Source organism: Bicyclus anynana, chromosome 2 (genome assembly GCF_947172395.1).
Source record: "Bicyclus anynana chromosome 2, ilBicAnyn1.1, whole genome shotgun sequence".
Lineage (NCBI taxonomy): Eukaryota > Metazoa > Arthropoda > Insecta > Lepidoptera > Nymphalidae > Bicyclus > Bicyclus anynana.
In genome coordinates this window covers 16,548,651-16,570,440 of record NC_069084.1, presented here as the reverse complement: position 1 = coordinate 16,570,440, position 21,790 = coordinate 16,548,651, and the positions used below count along the sequence as shown (strand labels likewise).

General features: G+C 41.4%; 1 protein-coding gene across 2 annotated transcripts in view; it reads left to right on the top strand.

Annotated features, from left to right (window-relative positions):
- Positions 1-21,790, top strand: part of LOC112050265 (uncharacterized) — a 98,532-nt gene that overhangs the window by 19,762 nt on the left and 56,980 nt on the right. Inside the window, exons 1-4 of one of the 2 annotated variants that reach the window (XM_052888210.1) lie at positions 6,647-6,833; positions 16,902-17,111; positions 19,597-19,784; positions 21,076-21,171. In XM_052888210.1, the coding sequence (XP_052744170.1) occupies positions 16,940-17,111; positions 19,597-19,784; positions 21,076-21,171 (456 nt within the window). In that variant the 5' untranslated portion in view covers positions 6,647-6,833; positions 16,902-16,939. Of the gene's footprint in view, positions 1-6,646; positions 6,834-16,901; positions 17,112-19,596; positions 19,785-21,075; positions 21,172-21,790 lie in introns of those variants that run through there. The other variant, XM_052888208.1, reaches the window with a different exon arrangement.

Genomic DNA, 21,790 nt, shown 5'->3' with positions numbered 1-21,790 from the left:
ATTTGCGATATCCCAGAGTCGCAGGGCTCACCGGCTCCAGTTGACGATGGCTTCACCGTCGTCGTAAGTAATCGAAAACGGCGAAAGGCTACTAAAACCGACGCTCAGCCCACTACCACTAGCAAGGTCACTGTGACCGAGAGCCAAGCTCGGTCACAAACCTTATCCGATTCAGACTCCGAAAGTGAGGACTCTCCTATGGAGGAACCTCGCAAGGAGAAGATCCCCCCAATGTTTATTAGGGACAAGGACGCATGGGCAAACAAAATTGTCCCCATGCTAATAAAAAACAATATCCCTATTCCAAACGCCCAGCTTACCACCTTAGGTATTCGTGCGGAATGCGAGTCATCCGGTGACCATAGGCGTCTGACAGCTTTATTGAGGTCAAACTCAATAGGCTATCACACTTACGCTCTGAGCGATGAGCGAGTCCTCCGCGTAGTAGTCCGCGGTCTCCCCAAGGAGCTTGATACTGAGCTCATCAAAGCCGACCTGCTTAAACAGGATCTCCCCGTCCAGGAGGTACACCGAATGTACCGATCACGCTCAAAAGAGCCGCTAGACCTCTGTCTAGTGATCCTCGAGCTCTCTCCTGAGGGCAAGAGGATATACAACTTGAAGGCGATATGCCACCTCTCTGGCCTCTCCTTTGAGAAGCCCAACAACCGTGGCCGCATAGGTCAATGTCATAGATGCCAGACCTATGGACACTCTCAAAGGAATTGTTTTGCCCGTCCCAGGTGCGTTAAGTGCCTGGGAGATCACGGCACGATAGATTGTCCCCGCAAGGAACGGATCGCTGAAGTGCCCCCAAGCTGCGTGCTGTGCGGCGAAGCCGGCCATCCCGCGAACTATCGCGGATGCCGGAAGGCCCCACAGCCAGGCAAGCGAAGGGGCAGGGCAGCGGGCCGCAAACCGGCGGCACCCAAAAAGCCCGCTCACAGGTTTGTTGAAGCGCCGGTGCCTACCACCAACGCTTGGAACAAGCCATTGTACGGAGCGCCTAACGCTCCTAGTGCGGCACCGGCTTCTCCGGTCGCCAAACAGCCCCCGAGGGCCGCTCCTGCGGCCCAACCCCCTCTCTCGGCCCCTCAAGCCTCGTCCAAACCTTCATACGCGACTCACTCCTTCTCGGATGTATTCCGTATGGAAGAATACGATCTCTTCATTGAGAAATATAAAGTAGACCCCCTAAGGGCAATAGGCGAGCACAGTATCATGCTCCGCGCGATCGAAAACTATAAAAATTTTCTAAATGGCTCACAACGGTAGATTAAAACCACATTCCCTGACTGTCGGCTTCTTCAATGCAGACGGGCTCACCGATAAATTACTCGAGGTCCGCGAATGGATAAGCGACCACAAACCGGACATCTTTCTGGTGCAAGAGACCTTCTTGAAACCTAGCCTTCGCGATCCCAAAATAGGGAATTACCTAATGATTAGAAACGACCGGACCACCCAAAGGAAGGGAGGTACAGCTATATATCACAGAAGGGCTCTTCACTGCACTCCTCTTGATCCTCCCGAGCTTACTAACATGGAAGTCTCAGTATGTCAGGTCAGTATGACCGGCCATCCGCCGATCACACTGGTTTCAGTTTACCAACCCTGCGGTAAACGTCTCTTAGAGAGTGACATTCAGACACTCCTCTCCTTAAGTGACTCCGTCATTTTGGCCGGTGACTTTAACGCTAAACATACAAGTTGGCTCAACGCTTATAATAACACTAGCGGCAACACTCTAAGAAGACTGACTGACCGCGACGATGCTAATTTCATTTTGCTCACCCCCGACAAACCAACACGTTACCCGAGACTGACGGACACACGAAACCAAACTCCGAGCGTACTGGATCTGGCACTCGTAAAGAACATCACTCTTGAAGTGAGTCCTTTGGAGGTGTTCTCGGATCTGGCCTCGGACTCGGACCACAGACCAGTTATACTCCAGCTTGGCCCCCCGCCCTCCACGACCCCCCCGACCAAAACTATAATTAATTACGGGAGACTGTCTGAGCGTCTCAAGTCCTTGGCTTCACAGCACCTAGATCAAATTCCTGACGAGATAGAAACGTTAGGCGAAGCGCTCGCAGCTTCTTCGAACCTAAATGGCCATATTCGCGAAGCAATAAAAGATTGCACCAAGGAGGTCCCTGCCTTCAGCAAGGCCCCCTTGTCGTCGGACCTACGGGCCCTACTAACGGATAGAAACGCACAGCAAAGACGCTACGAATCTGAACCGACCCGACAAAACGCGAGTCTTCTTTGGACTCTCGGAAGACGGTGCAAGCGTCGCTTGCGCTGGCGTTATGACAGACAATGGGACGACCGACTGAGAGAGCTCGAGCCATCGCACGTAGCCTTCTACGACGTGGCAAGATATCTCAAAGCCGACCGCCTCGCAGCCACCCCACCTCTCAAACGCCCTGGCCTCCCACACGCGATCGAGGACATCGATAAGGCCGAATGCCTAGCCGACAGTCTGGAAGCCCAGTGCACTCCAAGCACTACGGCATTTGTAAAATCACACGCGAAAAAAGTGAAGTCCGAACTCACTTCTATCTTATCTCGCCCCCCGGACGGAGTCGAAATTACCCCTACGTCATGCGAGGAAGTCTCTGCGGTTATCAAGGGCTTGCGCAAAAAGAAGGCTCCGGGGCCTGATACGATTAGCAACAAAGCTCTAAAGCTTCTCCCGGTCCAGATAATCAACCTCCTGGTGAACATCTTCAATGTTCTCCTAGCTCACTGCGCCTTCCCAGACGCATGGAAAGAAGCCACGGTCATTGGCATCCACAAGCCGGGTAAACCCCGCGACCTCCCGACTAGCTACCGCCCAATTAGTCTTCTCAACACCATTGGCAAGGTGTATGAGATAATCATTTTGAATCGTCTCAAAGCCATTTGCGATGAAAAGCAACTTCTCATCAAACAACAGTTTGGATTTCGATGTAAACACTCATGTGTTCATCAAGTGCACCGCCTCACGGAGCACATTCTAACCGGTTTTAATACATTTCATAACCCCATCGCCACCGGGGCGCTCTTCTTTGACGTAGCTAAAGCGTTTGACCGCGTCTGGCACGAAGGCTTGATATTCAAACTAAACCGTTTCGGCGTACCAAACAAAATGGTACGCTTGCTACACAGCTTTCTGTCCAACCGCACCTTCAGGTACCGTATAGACGGCACTCTCTCTTCACCCAGACAGATTCGCGCAGGAGTCCCTCAGGGCTCCGTGCTCTCCCCGCTTTTATACTCGCTCTTCACAAGCGACATTCCCACCGACCACCCGGGCGTACACGTCGCCCAGTTTGCGGACGACACCGCACTGTACGCGACGGCAGTAAACCGGGTCCACATTAGAGCCCGCCTCCAGAAGGCGGTAAACATTATAGGTAAATGGTTCCGCCTTTGGCGTATAGAAGTCAACCCAGAGAAAAGCGCAGCCGTGCTTTTCACCGGCAAAGCGGTCTCCCGTCTCAAGTCCGGACTCAAAGAAGTCTCCCTTTACGGAGCACCCATCCCCTGGCAACGTACTGCCAAGTACCTAGGCGTTACCTTCGATAACCGCATGAGCTTCTCCATGCACGTTAACAAAGCGAGAAAAAAGGCCGCATACGTAATGCACCGCCTTTACGCTATGATAAATAAGAAAAGTAAATTGTCCCTCCGCTCAAAGCTAACGCTATATAAAACTACGATCCGTCCGATCTTAACCTACGCTAGTGTAGTCTTTGCCCACCGTCCAAAAGCGACCCTTAGGCCGCTTCAAACCCTACAGAATCGTTTTCTGCGTCAAATCACGGGCGCGCCGTGGTTTTTACGCAATAATGACCTCCATAGAGATCTAGAATTACCGACAATAGCTAAGTACATGAAACAGCTCTCTCAAAACTATTTTGACAGAGCTGCCATCCATCCCAACCAACTAGTGGTTGAGGCCTGCAATTACACTCCCAACCTAAACGCTAACTGCAAGCAGAGGCGTCCCAAGAACGTCCTTTACGATCCAGACGATGACATAACAACCGACAATGCTTCCCAGGTAACACAATCACAAGCTACACAGCGTCTTCGCCGGCGAAGACGAGGTCCCCGATATCTAACGTCACCCGGACGTGGGTTTTCTAACTCACGATCTTGGGGGCGTCCGGACTGATTCACTCAGGTCACGGTTACCTCCTCCAGAATGGCCTTCTAAGCCGAGGTCCGAGTCTCATAGGAGACGCCCTTAGAGAGCCGTTCCGTCCTCTATCTTTCTTTCAGCCTTCGGGTCACATCAGGCGATGCTTCTGCGCTCGCCCAACCCCCCCGGTGACGCCGTAGTGGTTCCGCAGGGAGCTATCGGCACCTACTCAGACGGAAAAAAAAAAAAAAAAGAATGCGAGCCTGTTGATTTTCTTTCTACAAACGCTAACGCTTCAAAAATTAAAAAATGTATGGGAGTGACATTCTTGATCGACAAGTCACATGAACGTGTTGATCGGATCAGTTAATCCCATACATTTTGTTAGTCTTCGAAGCGTTAGCGTTTGTAGAAAGAGAATCGACGTGCCACATGGCTAGAGGCCCAGGACTCGAACCCAGAACCAGAACGTTATCCGAAGCCTCATAGGCTAAGCTATAGAACAACAAGGTAGAACAACTTACTTATAGTATTCGAAAAACGAAGAACAAAGAGACTGTCTTGAATGTATGTGTCAGTTACAGTCGATTAACGAAACCGGATCGGTCAACAGTCGAAAAATCTCGTTTCATAATCGAAAGCCTATTTCCGATCAGCTGCTTGCCGCTTGCATTCAGAAGTCATCGTACTAAATGTAAAATGAACAAAGCCGTTGCCACCCAAACTGAATAAATACATACGTGGGTCCATAGACATAAAATAGGCAGACGGTGTCTCGCTGTATTTTTTTTATGGGCTAAGATCAGTATAGTATAGAAATATATACCCTCATCTATCATTTATTTGTGAAACGAAATAAATGACAATATTCACAGATGAGGATATTAAGTCGGATTTACATTTGTCTGACGTGACGTGAAGTGTCGCATCAGAATAGAATCGGTATCATACATTTTGTATGGCAACGTTTACACTTATGTGTTGTGACATGTCGTGATGTTTCTCGATGCGTCGCATACAAAATGTATGGAAACGAAACAGTAGGACACGTCAGACAAATATAAATCCGGCTTTATGCCGGATCTCGTATTATTAGAGTCCTTTAGTCCATCTCTTCTTCCGCTTCTGCCTTCGGGACCCATCAGGTTAGAGTCCTTTAGTCCATCTTTTCTTCTGCTTCTGCCTTCGGGAGCGGGACCCATCAGACGATCCTTCTGTGCTCGCCAAAACCCCCGGAAGATGCCGCTGAGGTCCCACTAAGGAGCCCAAGGCACGCAGAAAAAACACACAAATTACACAATCAGGAAAAAATCTCGCTGTCAAACAACTGAAGCACCATAATAGCGCCGACTGTCAATGAGTGAGTGGGAAGTGTGTTGTCAGGTATAGGAAATTAATGGCGGTCGGTCTGTCTTCATATGTGCAACTGTGTTACGTGTCGGTGCCGGCGCCTACGTATATGGGAATGGGGGCTCTTTAGTTCAGGCGACGGTGTCTGGACTTTTTATTAAGTCTATGCGTGAGTCGGTCTTTTTTGATATCAACTGTTGGATTAACGTTTATATTGGTTATGGCGTATGTTGACAGTCTATGCGAGAGTTTATACTCGTTCGGTCGTTAAACGTGTTTGGTTTTTGTTTGTTTTAGTTTTTTTTAATGTTTCGAAGAGTTCTATAAGTTTGAATAGGCTGTATGGTATCTGACCTTTGCCAATCTATAGGAAACAACAAATACTTGCTTTTTCTTCTTTACCCGTATAGTCAAGTTCTATAAACATGACTTGTTTGTTGTGATCTTTCTTTGATAATAAATATTGACAGCGCTTTATTGTATAATCAAAAAATGACTGCAAACAAAATAGATACATTAATAATGACGATAATTTATCAAAATAAATTAAATAGTGACGATAATAAAAAAAAAAAAATATTCTCTTACAGTGAAAACTTTTTACGGATTTATGTTTAAGCCATAATTATTTACTGTGTCGTGTACTTCATATATGCAAGAGAGCACTGCCTACTCACGATATTTATGGCCAGTGCTTACCTTTGTTACATACCTTGTGCACACCACTGGCTATATGTTATGCATATAATCATATAGTTTTCGCGTCGCACTGTTTTATCACACGTGTATACTTACTGTATATATAAAGTACGGATACAACAGTTGACGTCTGCCTTTTAACGATAACAAACGTACTTGGTAGGAAATACAGTTTCGCAACTTTAATTACTTTATCAATGCGAAAATAATGCTCTGGTGTTAATTGGACAAATGTATTTATAAATTACGATAGTTGAAAACAAAGTGTTGTGTTCGATAATCCAATAATTTCGAAAACAGCGCGCAAAATTCCATTAATTTGAATAAACAAAGTGTTTCAAATTCCAATACAAATTTAAAAAAAAATTGGTCCAACGTAAAAGCTGCAAAGCCAATAAGTTCGAAATTTTAATTTGTTTTTAAATTGTTCTTGATTGTGAAAAAAGGTGATTTTTTTTAAATACGCTATAGTGTTGGGAAATTATTCTTAGTGAATGAGCTTCGAATGTATTCATGTGAAATGTGAGTGAACCATCCGGTCGTGTGGAACACATAGTGGTCGGAGAATTTTGGCGAGATTCCTTTGTTGGCAACTACACCACTTTTCTGAGTCTGCAATTGGATTTACACGTCTGAAGAATGTCTTCGTGTGAGTATACACATAAGAACTTGTAAAAGTATTAAATAAAATAAAAAATAAAATAAAGAAAAGTAGTGGAAAACTATCACCAAATTTTTCAATACGTCTTAGTGCTTCATGCTTGAAAGCTTAACAAACAATCAAGCAAACTCATTCACATCATATTTAATAACTAGCTGACGCCGCGCGGTTTCACCCGCGTGGTTCCCGTTCCCGTGAGAACACGGGGATAATATAGTCTATAGCATTCCTCGATAAATGGGCTATCTAACACTGAAAGAATTTTTCAAATCAGACCAGTAGTTCCTGAGATTAACGCGTTCAACCAAACAAACAAATTCTTCAGCTTTATAATATTAGTATAGATATTAGTTAGAAATATAGTAGGTATGTTCATGAATTCTAGATTAATTACGATGTTTTTTTGTTCATTTTAAACAGTTCGTCGTCAAATTATCAATTTTGACGATGAGCTGTTCAAAATGAACAAACAAAATTGTATATACTTATACTGGCGAATGCCTGTGAGTTCGGTCCAAGAAACTTATGGATATTAATGGAAAACCATCAAATTTTGCAAATCGTCTTAGTGCTTTAATGCTTGATAGGGTAACAAACAACAAGCAAACTCACATTTATATTTATATCATTAGTTAGAAATATAATACGAGTATATGTTCATAAAATTTTGATTAATAACGATTATTGTTCATTTTAAATAGTTCATCGTCATATAAGTAAGTATACATTTTGACGAACAATGTAAGTACAAAACGTTGTGTCTTTGTGCGTAGCGAGCTATTGGGCACCTATTGAATATTTCATACAACATTCGTGAATAAATTGAATGGATCCACGATGACAATGCTTCTTGACAATCATTTATTCTACGATGGAAGTGTTTGACTGGTTAGTGGTTATTTTGGAATTTTCGCTCGGTTTCTAGTGAGCCGAGAGCTGGTCGACATATTTGGGAAGGTGTTTGAAGCAAGCTTGAAGTTTGGTCTTGAATATCACGTAGACCAGTCAGAATTGAAGACCTAAATCAACCCTATATCTTAATTTGATTTTTTTTGCCTTAATGAGTAAAATATAGGTATATATAGAATTCAGTTATTTAATTTAAACTCATTAAATGTTCGATTTAAAAATTTTAGAAAAGAATTTTAATTTTTTTTTTTGGGGTTGATTGAGGCCCACTACTTCCAAGTTTGATCTTCACTTCTATGTAGTCTAGTATAGAAGAGGTACAGGACGTGGTTTTAGCGTGCCTCGAATACCTATCCCAAAATGTCCACCAGCTCTTTAGCTATGCGTGGTATCGTAACGGAAGGCTACATCGCTTGGGGCACTTTTGTCGTTACGGTGGTAACTAATTAGCCACGGCCGAAGTCTACCACCGTAACATCTGGGCTATTAACTTAGACTAAAGAGTTCCTTCTGTCTTCATCATTAGACCTTCGTTACCGCCTAATTTATCACTCCAGCACAAATCCTCGTCAAAACAGAGACCTAAATCTACACTCTATAATAATGTTACGAGTATAAAGAGGTAGAGTTTGTGTTGTTATAGGGGGTAATCTCTGGATCTACTGAAACGATTTTCAAAATTATTTTATCACTAGAAAGCTGCGTTATTTGTGAATGTCACGGGAACTACGTCCGGTGAAACCGCGGTGCGTCAGCTAGTTAGTCAGATTAAAAAAAAAAAAAATTAAAAGCCTATATATTACTGGTATGTATTAAGTTCAGCAGGTCAGCAAGTCTTGATATAAATATAAAGCCACGGTCGTAACCCCCAGACCGGCGTATCTCTAACGCTCTGCTCCGTCCCATACGTACTCGCACGTTGAACGTATTGAGCGATGTTTACAAACACAGATGTCAAGGCTGGGTCAATTGGCGTTAACGGGTTACTCCCTAACGCCTGAGAACTTGCGCGGCCAGTTGCTATACGACCAGCAGTTATACTATATAGTAACACGGCGGTTAATATGTATTGTAGGAAATAGTAGTCTGAGAAGAATATGACATCGCTCGATGTAGTGTTGACTTGTGCCGACGCTTGGTGACGAGACTTGTTTCCGTAAAGAGTAGGGAGTTAGAGAGGGGTAGCCATCAGGTGGGAACGTCTGGCGATAAAAGGTGCTCGCTGTACGGTGTAGCTCATTCTTGGCGTTCGATCCGTCCAAACTCGTTTGTTTTGGTATCGTGTAGGTAAATAACTTAAAGCATATTGAGAAAACACAGTTATCATGAAATCACCGACATACACTTCGATTTTATTTATATGTATTGATTTTGGTGAAAATCTTGAGTTACCAGGTTTTTTTTGATTGATTCTGAACACGTGTAAGTATTTGTCTGTACAAAAACGTCGTAGTAGGTACATATTGTTTTGGTTAAAATATTTGTATACAATAGAATATGTACCATGGCAGTTATCTGACGGTTGTAGATGGTAGCAGCATTATAGCCTTTAATGGTATAGCAATAGATATCAAATTGGCACCGCAAACGAATTGATGAGAGTATCTATTAATCGGCTGACTAGAGCCGGTTGGCCTTGGAAGGTTTGTATTAATACACCAGTAGCTGTCCGAACCTTTAGGGCATGCTAATGTAACGCAAATCTATTTACATGGTTTATTAATGTATTCGTATCGTGAAAAACACCGTTAAACCTTGGGTCTCTACGGAGATAGCTACGAAGCTCAGTGTCTGGGGGCAGTACAGTTTCTGATTATATAGCGTAGAAAATATAAATGAAGAAAAAAATAAATTATAATTTTATATATATATAGTGGGAATTTTGAATTTTCCAAGATAAACAGTAGCCTGTTGCAATGTCAAATTTATCTCAATACCAAAAATAATCAGAATAGGTTTAGCGATTTAGCCGTAAAAAATTTAACAGATAAGACGACTTTTTTATAATATTAATGAGGACGGATTACATATCTGGATAATTAAGGGGTTTCTAGAACCTTGAAACCTGCTACCACCCAAAACCAGGTTGTCCAAGCTCTTAATGAACTATAAGTAAGAGCATCGGTTCCCAAACTTTCAGCTTTATTACTGCGGGATCCATAAATTTTTTCGAGACAAAAAAATGGATTAACGATGTAGCCGTAAATAGTGTAACAGTTAGTCTTTCGAATTTATAATATTAGACGGTCCGTGGACTTTTACTCGCATTGAAATCAAAGAGATGTTTTGGTCTTACCAAACACAACAATCTCTTAGTTTTAATGGACAAATCTCTTAATCACATTTGCTCGCTAACTGCTATGTATACATATAAATATAAATTAATATTGACTTCTTTGTTGTGTGAAGCATTTAGTGAGTTCTTGTTATTTTGCCGACGTTGTCGGTATGTTGCTAATAGCTTTACAGCTACTGGCAAGTAGGTAGAGTTCCTGAATTCCCATAAGCACGCTCTTCCGCAAACATAAATATGTTGATATTATAATATGTAAATTATTACCGATGTGTGATAGTTTACATCGCGTTAAACACTGTGTTGTGTATATATAGGATGTCCAGTAAACCGTACGACATCTACAGGTTGATATTTTCGGCCTTGGTGTCAGCTATCACCCTGTAGAGTATGTCTATTTACGGGACATCCTGTGTTTTTATTTTTATATTACTAACTGATGGATCAAGCAAATGGCCCACTTAATTTTAAGGGGAAAGCTTTTTGCATCCAATCGATGCGAGTTCCTTCCGGAGATCGTCCGCACCGCTGTCTCCACTCAAGTACCTTTCCACTCCAACGATCATCGGTCGTCTGACAGACATGACCAGCCCACTGCTACTTCAGTGTACTTGCCCTGAGACCCTCCTTCTGGGTCGTTTCCGCACTTGGCCATGTGATTTGCCTTTGTACGTGACCTTGAGAGCTATGTCGGTTAGTTTCATCGGTTACTTTGTGTTCTTTCTTTTGTTTTCGATTTGGGAACATCTGCACTTCATACCATTTTTCTTTACAAGTTAGCCCTTGATTACAATCTCACCTAATGGTAAGTGATGATGCAACCTAAGATGGAAACTGGCTAACTTGTTAGGAGGAGAATAAAAATCCACACGCCTTTTGGCTTCTACACGACATCGTACTTTACTTTACTTTCGTTGTTAACTCTTATAAAGCCATACTTTTCCCACGTCCCAGGAGCGTTGGCGTGAGGTACAGATGTTCCCAAATGGAATACAAAAGAAAGAACACAAATAAGCATACTCGTAGGTATGAATGCATCGCGTCGCCGCGACAACCGCACGTAGATAATTTTAGAAGTTGGTTTCAGTTCGTCGACCCTGCCTCGTTGCGTAAACAACTGCACAAACTAAATGGTACTTAGTTTAATAACGCTACTAATGTAATGTAACGTTGAATACGAGCAGGCGGTATTTTGCGAAAGTGCATTATGAAAAGTATGATTTATTTATTTTTGTTATTGCTGGAAGAATTGACGGGCCCAAGTGGTATTGCCACCGTGATATCAACAAAAACATCAGCGTAAGATTTAATAACTGGAAACTGAAAATGAAGCTGAAATTGTACTAAAAATTGTATTTAAACATTATACCTAGAGCCAACAATATTTTCAGTAGACCTTCAACGACATAATGTCATGTGACGAGAGAAAAGCATCGTCGACCAATAGCAGCGAAAATCTCGCTCTTTTTTTTGTTGCGATGGGATAAAAGAGGGAGGACATTTTCGGTTCCTCCGCTGTCAAATAACGGATTGAGGATACTCAGATTTCAGCGTAAAACGTAAACAGTCGGATTTTGTCCTAAAAGCAGGAAATATATATACGAAAGGAAAAAAAGTATAAGGTACAAAATCTCGAAAACCACTTGACGTACAAAGATGAAATTTGGCAGGGAGGTAGTTTACAGTTAGTAGAATTCCGCTAAGAACGGATTATGCGAGACGACCGAATTAAGGAGGTCTAAGGGCAGGCAAGAGGCGGGTGTCCGCTAGTTAACAGTAACTGTTTTAGTATTCATTTCATGCACTGGTTAAGTACATACACACTACACACGCTTTTCAAAATAGCGTTCTATGAGCGCGTGTTGTTATGACACACCGACGGACACGTGGTCATTCATACAAACATCAGTAACTATACATAAGGATAACTGACTATCAATATGAACGTACAACGGAAAACGAGGTCACACATGTAAACGCCATCTACTCGTGTAAAGGACAACTGTCTGACTTAGATAATAGTCCTTGGGCACAGGAACCAGAGCCGTGATAGCCCAGTGTATACCCAGACCTCTGCGTCCGATTCCAGAGGGTGTGGGTTCGAATCCGGTCCGGGGCAAGCACCTCAAACTTTTCAGTTCGCTGAAGGAAAAGCATCGTAAGGAAACCTGCATACCAGAGAATTTTCTTAATTCTATGCGTGTGTGAAGTCTGCCAATCCGCAATTTGGCCAGCGTGGTGGGCTATTGGCCTAACCCCTGAGAGGAGACTCGAGCACAGCAGTGAGCTAAATATGGGTTGATAATGACGGGAACGAAATATTTACTCATGACGATACTGATCAAATTTTGAGTACGAGATATTCGAGAAACTAAACTAACAACTTGGCGAATCATGGTGGATCTCCTTGCTGAGCTTTATAAAGTTAGAGAGCTTTTCTTCTAAGAAATTAATATCAGTATAAGTTCTCATCTCTAAATTGCGAAGTTGAATCTCTATCTCTAAGTTGCGAGTGTGAATATTTGTATTTCTCGACGTTAGGAGCGTTCGCTAGTCGATATCTAAATCGTCAGTATCCATCCATATTTGCCACCGCTTTCCCACGTGATGTTGTCGCCGATTAATTCGATGTTAATCTAATTGTACTGATTACAGCGCACGTGTGCTTTGGACAGCATTCGTTGGTTTTCTCTTTAATGCCATTTGGGTTTACGTGTTGCGAATGTTCAAGCTAAAAGTTGAATTACGCAAATAGGTGAGGTGTTTTATAGTCCGATTAGATTGGCGACGATGACGGCATTTTTTATTATGTTTATTATTTTCATCATAATCATCAGCAATTTTATATTTTTGATTTTATAATAGAGATATGTCAGTGCGTCAAAACTGAGGCGAACAAAAGCGGCTAATTGACCGCATTTCATTGTGTCGAATAGTAAACAACACAAGTTATATAAACAAATAATACCTAAATATACATATCGTCGGTCTAGATGTAATAGCTCGTAAGTGCAAACTTTACAGGAGAGACAAGAAACTTCTTTTAGGTATCACTAAAAGTCGTTTTATGCGACCAAAAACGTTTTTAATGTACGTACCTACTACAAGATATTTACGGGCTACCACCAGAAAAGCTTTTTGAAGCTTTCTGCATCAAAATCAATTTTTACCAAAAATTGTTAGTTACGAGGTATCACATCTAGACCGACGTTCCACAATGTCGAGTTGTTTATTTAGGAACTTTAATAAAAACTGTATATAATTAATTACATCTGTAGGCACCTGTAAGCTAATTCACTATCTTTGACGTATGCATTGACATGAACGAAATTGAGATTCTCTGTAAAAATGTACACAGTAGGTAAATGACATTTTGTCTAATGATTTGATGTTTTTTTTATTCTTTACAAGTTAGCCCTTGACTACAATCTCACCTGATGGTAAGTGATGATGCAGTCTAAGATGAAAGCGGGCTAACTTGTTAGGAGGAGGACGAAAATCCACACTCCTTTCGGTTTCTACACGGCATCGTACCGGAACGCTAAATCGCTTGGCGCTACGTCTTTGCCGGTAGGGTGGTAACTAGCCACGGCGTAAGCCTTCTACCAGCCAGACCTGGACCAATTAAGAAAACCTCAATCGGCCCAGCCGGGGATCGAACCCAGGACCTCCGTCTTGTAATATAATAGATTGATTGATAATTGATAATTTTGTGTTTATTATAATAGATTGATAATAAAGACCAAAATAGTGAATAGAACAGCTGGTCTCTTATACGTAGCTATTGCGGGTTATTAAATGCATTTTAAGTATTAACTTCATCATCTCATTCGTATCTAGGTCATCTTATCTCCTTTCCGGACTATAAAGTAGATTTTATTCATAACAAAATATATAAAAAAAAAACATTGAAATTCTCAGAACTTTACGTTATCTCAAAATTGCAGATTTCTTTGTGAGTTGTGAAAAAAAAGCTGATTTCTTTGAAGTGTCTTTTATTGTACTAATCGTTATCAACCCATATTCGGCTCACTGCTGAGCTTGAGTCTCCTCTCAGAATGAGAGGGGTTAGGCCTTAGTCCACCACGCTGGCCCAATGCGAATTGGCAGACTTCACACACGCAGAGAATTAAGAAAATTCTCAGGTATGCAGGTTTCCTCACAATGTTTTTATTTCACCGTTTGAGACACGTGATATTTAATTTCTTAAAATGCACACAACTGAAAATTTGGAGGTGCATGCCCCGGACCGGATTCGAACCCACACCCTCCGGAATCGGAGGCAGAGGTTATATCCACTGGGCTATCACGTATCCGTTGTACTAATCACATGGACTAAATTGACCCAAATACAGAAATACGTTTCAATTAGTATTATTAGTCTGTGTTAGGAGTGGGTACTACAAATCCAAAAAACACACGCCCTCTCAGTCGACTCTTCCGTCCAACAGTCTGACTCTTTGACCATGGAAGTGGATGCAGTTGCGCAGCGTGGTGGGTATTTACTTTATATCCCGTACCGCCAAGCGATTTAGCGTTCCGGTACAATGTGTAGAAACCGAAAGGAGTGTGGATTTTCATCCTCCTTCTAACAAGTTAGCCCGCTTCCATCTTGGACTGAATCATCACTTACCGTCAGGTGAGATTGTAGTCAAGGACTAACTTGTAAAAAAACAATCCTGACTGCATGTTATTTTTTTCACGCGTATCTTGTATGTATGTAATAATATTCTTTATTACCTCATCAAACAGCTGAACGGATTTACGTAACTAAGATATTGTTAGATTCGTCTTAGTAACCCAAGTGTTCTTAGATAGGTGAAGTTAAAAAAAAAAACCAACACCACGCCTGTAAGACTCGAGGTGAAAAGAAAATATTTTTTTCGAATATTGAGATATGGATATCAAATTCAAGGGCTCATCAAAGGGATTTGAAAATGGTATATTATGGCCATATTAAAAAAAACCTAGAATTAGAAAAACGTTATTTATTAATCGCTATACAAAATACACGAGGCGGATGACAAAGTGCGAGCAGATTAGGCAGTCGGGTTTTTTAATTTTTTTAATTGTTGATTAAACTCCTGATACTGACTTTTGCAACGCTTTTTTTCCTTATGCCTCTAGTTTCTTGTGTAATGGACAAGTGTATGTCTCGAGTGATGGCGTATCGCTTAGAGAGAATGTACTATTGTACGATAATTGTCGACCAATAGCAGCGGCATCAAAAATATAGCTCTTTCTTTGTGATGGGACGAAAGATAGCGACATCTTCGCGCTAACATGAGATTAATGAGATAATCTCGTAAAGAGAAATAGACAAATTTCAACCAATGGCAACCGGAAATACCACAATTCCTAAAATCGCTTTGGGACGAACTGCCGGACTGGAACAGTTCGGCCGCGATTGGACGACATTTTGTCTGTTTCTCTACACTTGGTCGCATGTTAGCACTACATTATTCGACAGGAAACTGAATTTCGTGAAATTGCGGCCGTTTGCTTAGGACAAATTCAAACTTGTCGAATAATAATTATCTCGTGATACGCCGACTTCGATTCCGCGTACGCCATCACTTAGGATGTACCTCAATGTGTATAGACGGCTCATGAATAATACATTATAATAAAAACTCGTTTGTCTATGGTTTATTATTATAATTTTGGCGATATCTATCCGTGTTAGCGTGTCCATGAGTCGTCAAATATGACCGTGACGTGAATTGTCCATCGGAAATCCGGTTATTATTGCTCGTGTTTTTGTCAATATAGTATTTGTCAATTTTTAAAGCATTATAATAGAAGTAACACTGTATCTGCCATTATTATTTTCGAAGATACATGGACATATTTGAGGCGTTTCCGTGGATTGTCAAAAACACCCTATATGACGTCACAATGCACGTCGCGTCTAGTGACGTTTAATTTGTATTGGTACCTATTGAAACGAAATTTTCTTTTTCCAATTATTAAATTGTCCAATATTCTTTCCGATATGTTTGTTGTCATTCAGTGCAAATGACTCATAAATACTATTTTCGCCATTTATTTTCCTTATCAGCTCGCTTTATGAGTAAGTACATTCGAACAAAGCATGTCGACGTAAAGGTCTCCGGTGTCCACGTGACACGTGTTTACGTCATGTGACGTTCGCGAAATGTCTGTAAAACAATGCGCATAGATAGACGATTCTTCTTTTTTTTTTTTTTAATTTTACTTACCTATTTAATAAACTCCAACGACCACCACGCAAGCATTTTCACCACCAGGTTTCAGATCAATATTCTAATTCCCCTCCAACTAGTCAGTACTGTTTTAGGAGTTTAGGGAAATACTGTATTAGTAGTGGGTACGCCATTAGTTTAACGGGCGAGGATCAAATTACTACCTCCTGGTCAAGAGTCAGAGAGTTAATTGGAACAGAATAGTCGGGTGTAAGATCCACATCCCCTCTCTAAGGGCGGAAGCGTCGTGGCCGTGTGATGGGACTATAAAATAAGCGAAATAATGATGATTTTAATAGATTACCGCCATGTGGAATGTTGAATCAACTATTATTGTTCCGATAGTTGTTTCAGACAATGGTCTTATAGCGAAAAGCTTCGACCAACACCTTAAGAAGCTTTCGCTTAACTGTTGGATCAAGAGTCGGATACAAAAGTGATACTTGAGACGGCGCATATTGTGAGGAGGTTCCTCACTCTGGAGCCCTGACCACCGGTTGCTTGGGCACTCAAATGTGCCGCAGCGGGAGGGTTGAATTTTTTTTTTTGTTTTGTATATTTTATGTATAACATTGTTAAAAATATATTTTAATAAGATTGAATATACAGTCTTGTCTTCTCCGCTTCCAGCTTGTTGTGGCGGCGCTCGGCGTCGCTAGCGGTGCAGCATGCGCTCCCTGCTGGCATACTACGCTGACGCGGTGATGTCGGCCGCGGCGCGCGGCGCGGGCTGCGCGCGCGACTGCAGCGGCCACGGCGACTGCATGAACGGCACCTGCCTCTGCGAGATCCGGTACACGGGCGACGAGTGCGCCGGACACAACATGCCGTACCACGCCTGTGAGTATTGTGACTGATACGAGGAGAAAGAATCCTACGCTACGCTTGGGATTCTATTTACAACTAGCTGACGCTGCGCGGTTTCACCCGCGTGGTTCCCGTTCCAGTAAGAATACGGGGATAATATATAGCTTTCCTCAATAAACGGGCTATCTAACACTAAAAGAATTTTTGAAGCAAAGAAACAAACAAACTCTTCATAAATTAGTCTAGATCTTGCGATCATTCGCTTGCTCAGTTTGTAATCAATACACGTAGAGACTTTGCCAAAGTTCACAACTAACATTAAATCCCTGGCTACACACAGTATGCTTTGCCAAAGTTTACAATGTACAATGAATCCCTGGCTACGCTTGGGATTCTATTTTCAACCTTGGAATCCTTCGCTTGCTCAATTTGTAACCAATACACGAATAGCATACATTACCGAAGTCACAATGCACAATGAATCCCTGGCTACGCATGGGATAGCGATTTATTATTCTATATGACATACATATACACAAGTTGAAAAATCTGTACATCTATGCCACACATATTACAAACAATACGATTAATGCACACACAGGAGAAGATCCATAGTAAAGTAAAGTGTTGAATTATCTTGGAAATTACAGGATCCTGTAATGTCTTAGATAATTCTATGTTATTTTAGTCATAGGATATCCTAACATATAATATGAAATTATTCCGAACAATTTTGTAATCAGATAGACGTGCGGAAGCAATGTCCGACTTTAACCCGCGTAAATTAATATAAAGCTTGCATCAAGACAGAAGTAAACAGCATCCATTGTTTTGTGATATGAAAGCATTGTGTGCCAAATAGGATATGATGACCCGGGGTTCAAATACATTGACGCAACGCTATTAGCTTGCTACCTTAAAACTATTAGCGGATGCGCCGCGATTTTACCCGCGTAGTTCCTGTGGGAATACGGGGATAAAATATAGCCTATGTTACTTTGTAAAGATGTAAAATATTTTTTATAATCGATTCAGTATATCCAGAAATTACCCCCTACTACCTCATAAACGTCTTTGTGATACTAGCTGAATTTTGATCGAGGTAAACAAACAATGGTAAATGATGTTTGCCTTATTTATATTTGTAAATCTACTAATATTATAAAGACGAAAGTTGCTATGACTTTCACACAAAATCTATTGAAATGATTTGGCTTTAATTTGGAAAGGATTAGCGGATATGGATTAACACAGGCTACTTTTATGCCACTATATTCAATGGTTTCATCTAACCGCAGGGTTTGTGAAAAATGAATTTCATGAAGCCGGTTTCACCCTCTTTCCCCTCAACCTTTTACCCTAGGGAGTTGTAGTTCCTTGAGGATTAAAATTATATGTTGTGTTATTCATGGGGATTTCCCGCATATAATTAGAGGGATGGCTTGGATAAAATGAGTCACGGTTTTACCCACAATTTAGATACCTTTCCCCTCGTAGTTTGTAAAAATTGTAAAATCTAACTATGTAATAAAACTGTTTATCGTTGTCGTAAAAGTTCGAGCAAGGTTTTAATTTTTAATTGGCTCTTATTTGACCTTTTAATTTATTTAGGTGCTTAGCTAATTAAAAGACATGAGTGAGATGCTCTCTGACATACTACTGCAAGATAATTTTTTAAGAAAATTTCATTGCTATCATCAATAAGTATCGCTGAATTTCTGCACACAGAATTATTTTATCATCATACTTCAATTTCGGAAAAGAGATACACGTTGTGCAAAGTGTTTTTTGCGTTCTAGCCCTGCGAACAGTGGTGGATTTATAGGCGGTCCTAGACTCCAAAGTATCAGCTGGGAGCTGTAGCTTTCTCGGCATCGAAGAAAAGGCGATACCTTTTTTTCAGTTACTGACTCATCTAGTTTCCCTCATTTTTAGTCACGACTCCTAATGTCAGGGACTCAATCGTGAGTCACGAGTGGCAGCCACTGATATATGGCCGCTCTAGGCCCGGGCCTGCCTTAGGGTAAGTCTGCCACTGTCTGCGATGTCATCCCCTCACTTATTTTATTCGTGTCAGGCTTTTCTATCTGCTTGTTCTGTTCATAACTGATCCATTGTGCTGAAATGTTCCTCATGTCATAGATTTATGGTATTTTACGATTACGAATACCATACTAATAGGTTAAACAAATACTAACACTACTATGACTTTTTTGACGGCCTCCGTGGTGCAGTTTTCTTAATTTGTCCAGGTCCGGCAAAGATGTACCGCCAAGCGATTTAGCGTTCCGGTACGATGTCGTGTAGAAACCGAAAGGAGTGTGGATTTTCATCCTCCTCCTAACAAGTTAGCCCGCTTCCATCTTAGACTGCATCATCGCTTACCATCAGGTGAGATTGTAGTCAAGGGCTAACTTGTAAAGAATAAAAAAAAAAAAAAACTCTGCGAGTCAAGATATATGTTTTAAAGCGTAAATATAGAAGGTATAATTAATTTATATTTTTTTTTTGGTTGCAGGCATAGGCGGCCTATTCCTGCTGGTGGCCTTCGTGTGCGCCATGCAGTTGACCATCTGCGTGGTGTCGGAGTACCGGCGGCTGAAGGCGCCCACGTTCCTGCGCGCCTGCAAGGTCACCACGCAGAAGATGCTCTACCTCATCGCGTTCCTCGCCTCGCTCATTCGCGGCGCATACTTCGTCTCGCCGGTAACTACACCTTATATCATTATCGTCAGCGTGTTTCAATGGCCTGATGGGACTTTGAAATAGGCTGACCTCTCCTTGCATATATGCAGCTTAGACGCGGTCAAAATACGGGTAGGCTTAGGATGATAATGGGCTTAGGTACGATCGGGTTCTATGAATATTTTTACTGATGATAGATCTTCTTTTAATATAAAAATGAATCGCAAAATGCGTTGGTAAGCGCATAACTCAACAACGCCTGGGCCAATTTGGCCAATTCTTTTTTAAAATGTTCGTTGAAGTTCTAGGATGATTTTTACGGCGAAAAAAAAATAAAAAGATAAAAAAAAATTATACTCCCATAGAAACGATTCGTAATAATTTGAATTTTAATATGTATAGGGTAGGGATAGGGTAGGTAAGGGTGTGGAAGAAGTCTACAAAAGTCAAAGCGAAGCTTGACCGGGTCCGCTAGTTTAAAATAAATTTTAGATTTTTCACATCAGAATATTGGATGATTAGAAGATTAACTCGACTGAGGGACTAGGCTATAATAATTTCACTGCTAGTTACGCTTAGCTTGCGCCAACGATATCACGGTGGGAGATATAATTGTCGACCAAAAACAAAATCGAAAGTATCACTCTCTGTTTCTTCCCGTTGTAATGAAAGAGATACCGATATAGAAGACAAATTGTAGGCAATGGGGATGATGACTAGGTTTGAATATATTGATTTTTATGATACATTCGGGTAAATAAGGTCAATGATACATTCGGGTAAATAATAAAATGTTAACTAATTTATACATAAAAAGCAACGATTGTATGGATATTTGAAAAAAAAATGAGATAATAAAATTTCAAAATCTATTAAAAATCTTTTATCGTAATTAGATGAAAATTCATACAGTTTTAGCTTCTTTTCATTAAATGTGACATTTTTTAATATGTGAACTATAAACATAAACGCACAAATAACAAAGATATTAGTAGTTTTGTTTGGACGCCCATACAAACTTAACGATCAGCGAGCCAACGATGTCACTAAATCGTGCCATTTTGTATGGGGCGTTTTTCAGGGATCCGCGGCAGCGCCGCAAATCTGACCCTTTAAATCCCTGTAGCTCCGAAATTAATGATCGCAGATACCCTGTTACTTTTACAAAATTGCTTTACTATTAGCATACTCTTAATTTATATACAATTTAAAAAACTGTCATCATCCCTATTATCTTGTAGACCACATACTATGATACTAGGCCAACATATTCCACTAGAGCTTTTGCATTAATGTATCTATTTGTACACAGAATGCATTCCACGAGGGCTGGGCGACCAGCCTGCTGTCGGCCTACTACCCGCTGATGATGTCGGGCTCCTCGCTCATCGTCTGCTTCTGGGCCGAGGTCAGTGGAATCCCATTACTTCATTTAAAGGAAAATAAAAACAACGCAAATTGAGTTAATGTAACAGAGCTATCACACCAGCGGATTGCGAGCATTTTCAAAGCGGAGCGGGCGCGCAACGGACGCGCCGCGCATCCGCAGCGAATTACGCAAAACTTACGATTTTTTCAAATATTCCCATTATCATAACGAACTAAAATATTAACTGGTCGACGGAAAATTAACCGGCGATGATTTGTTGGTTTGGAAAGAAAAATACAAACAATATAAACAATAGTTTTTTTTAGCCGCATTTGCAACCGCTGGCAATCCGCTCGTATGATAAGGCCGTAAGTGGGTATAACTTAACAATCAAACCTATGTATTATAGGTACAGTCCGATACAAACTTTATGACGTCACGGGAATTTGCTCCGGACGTCGCTAAGGCCTAGCTCGGACTATTTTAGTATTTTAGTCGATTACGAACGATTTTTGGGTGGTAAATCCAAAAATTTTCTGTACGGCCTACAAGCGCAGGTAGTACAGTACGCTAAAATTAAGACTAAAAAGCATTTTGCTAGCCACTCACTATCCAATAAGTCCACGTGCCTGCAGCGCATGTGCATGACATCATGCAG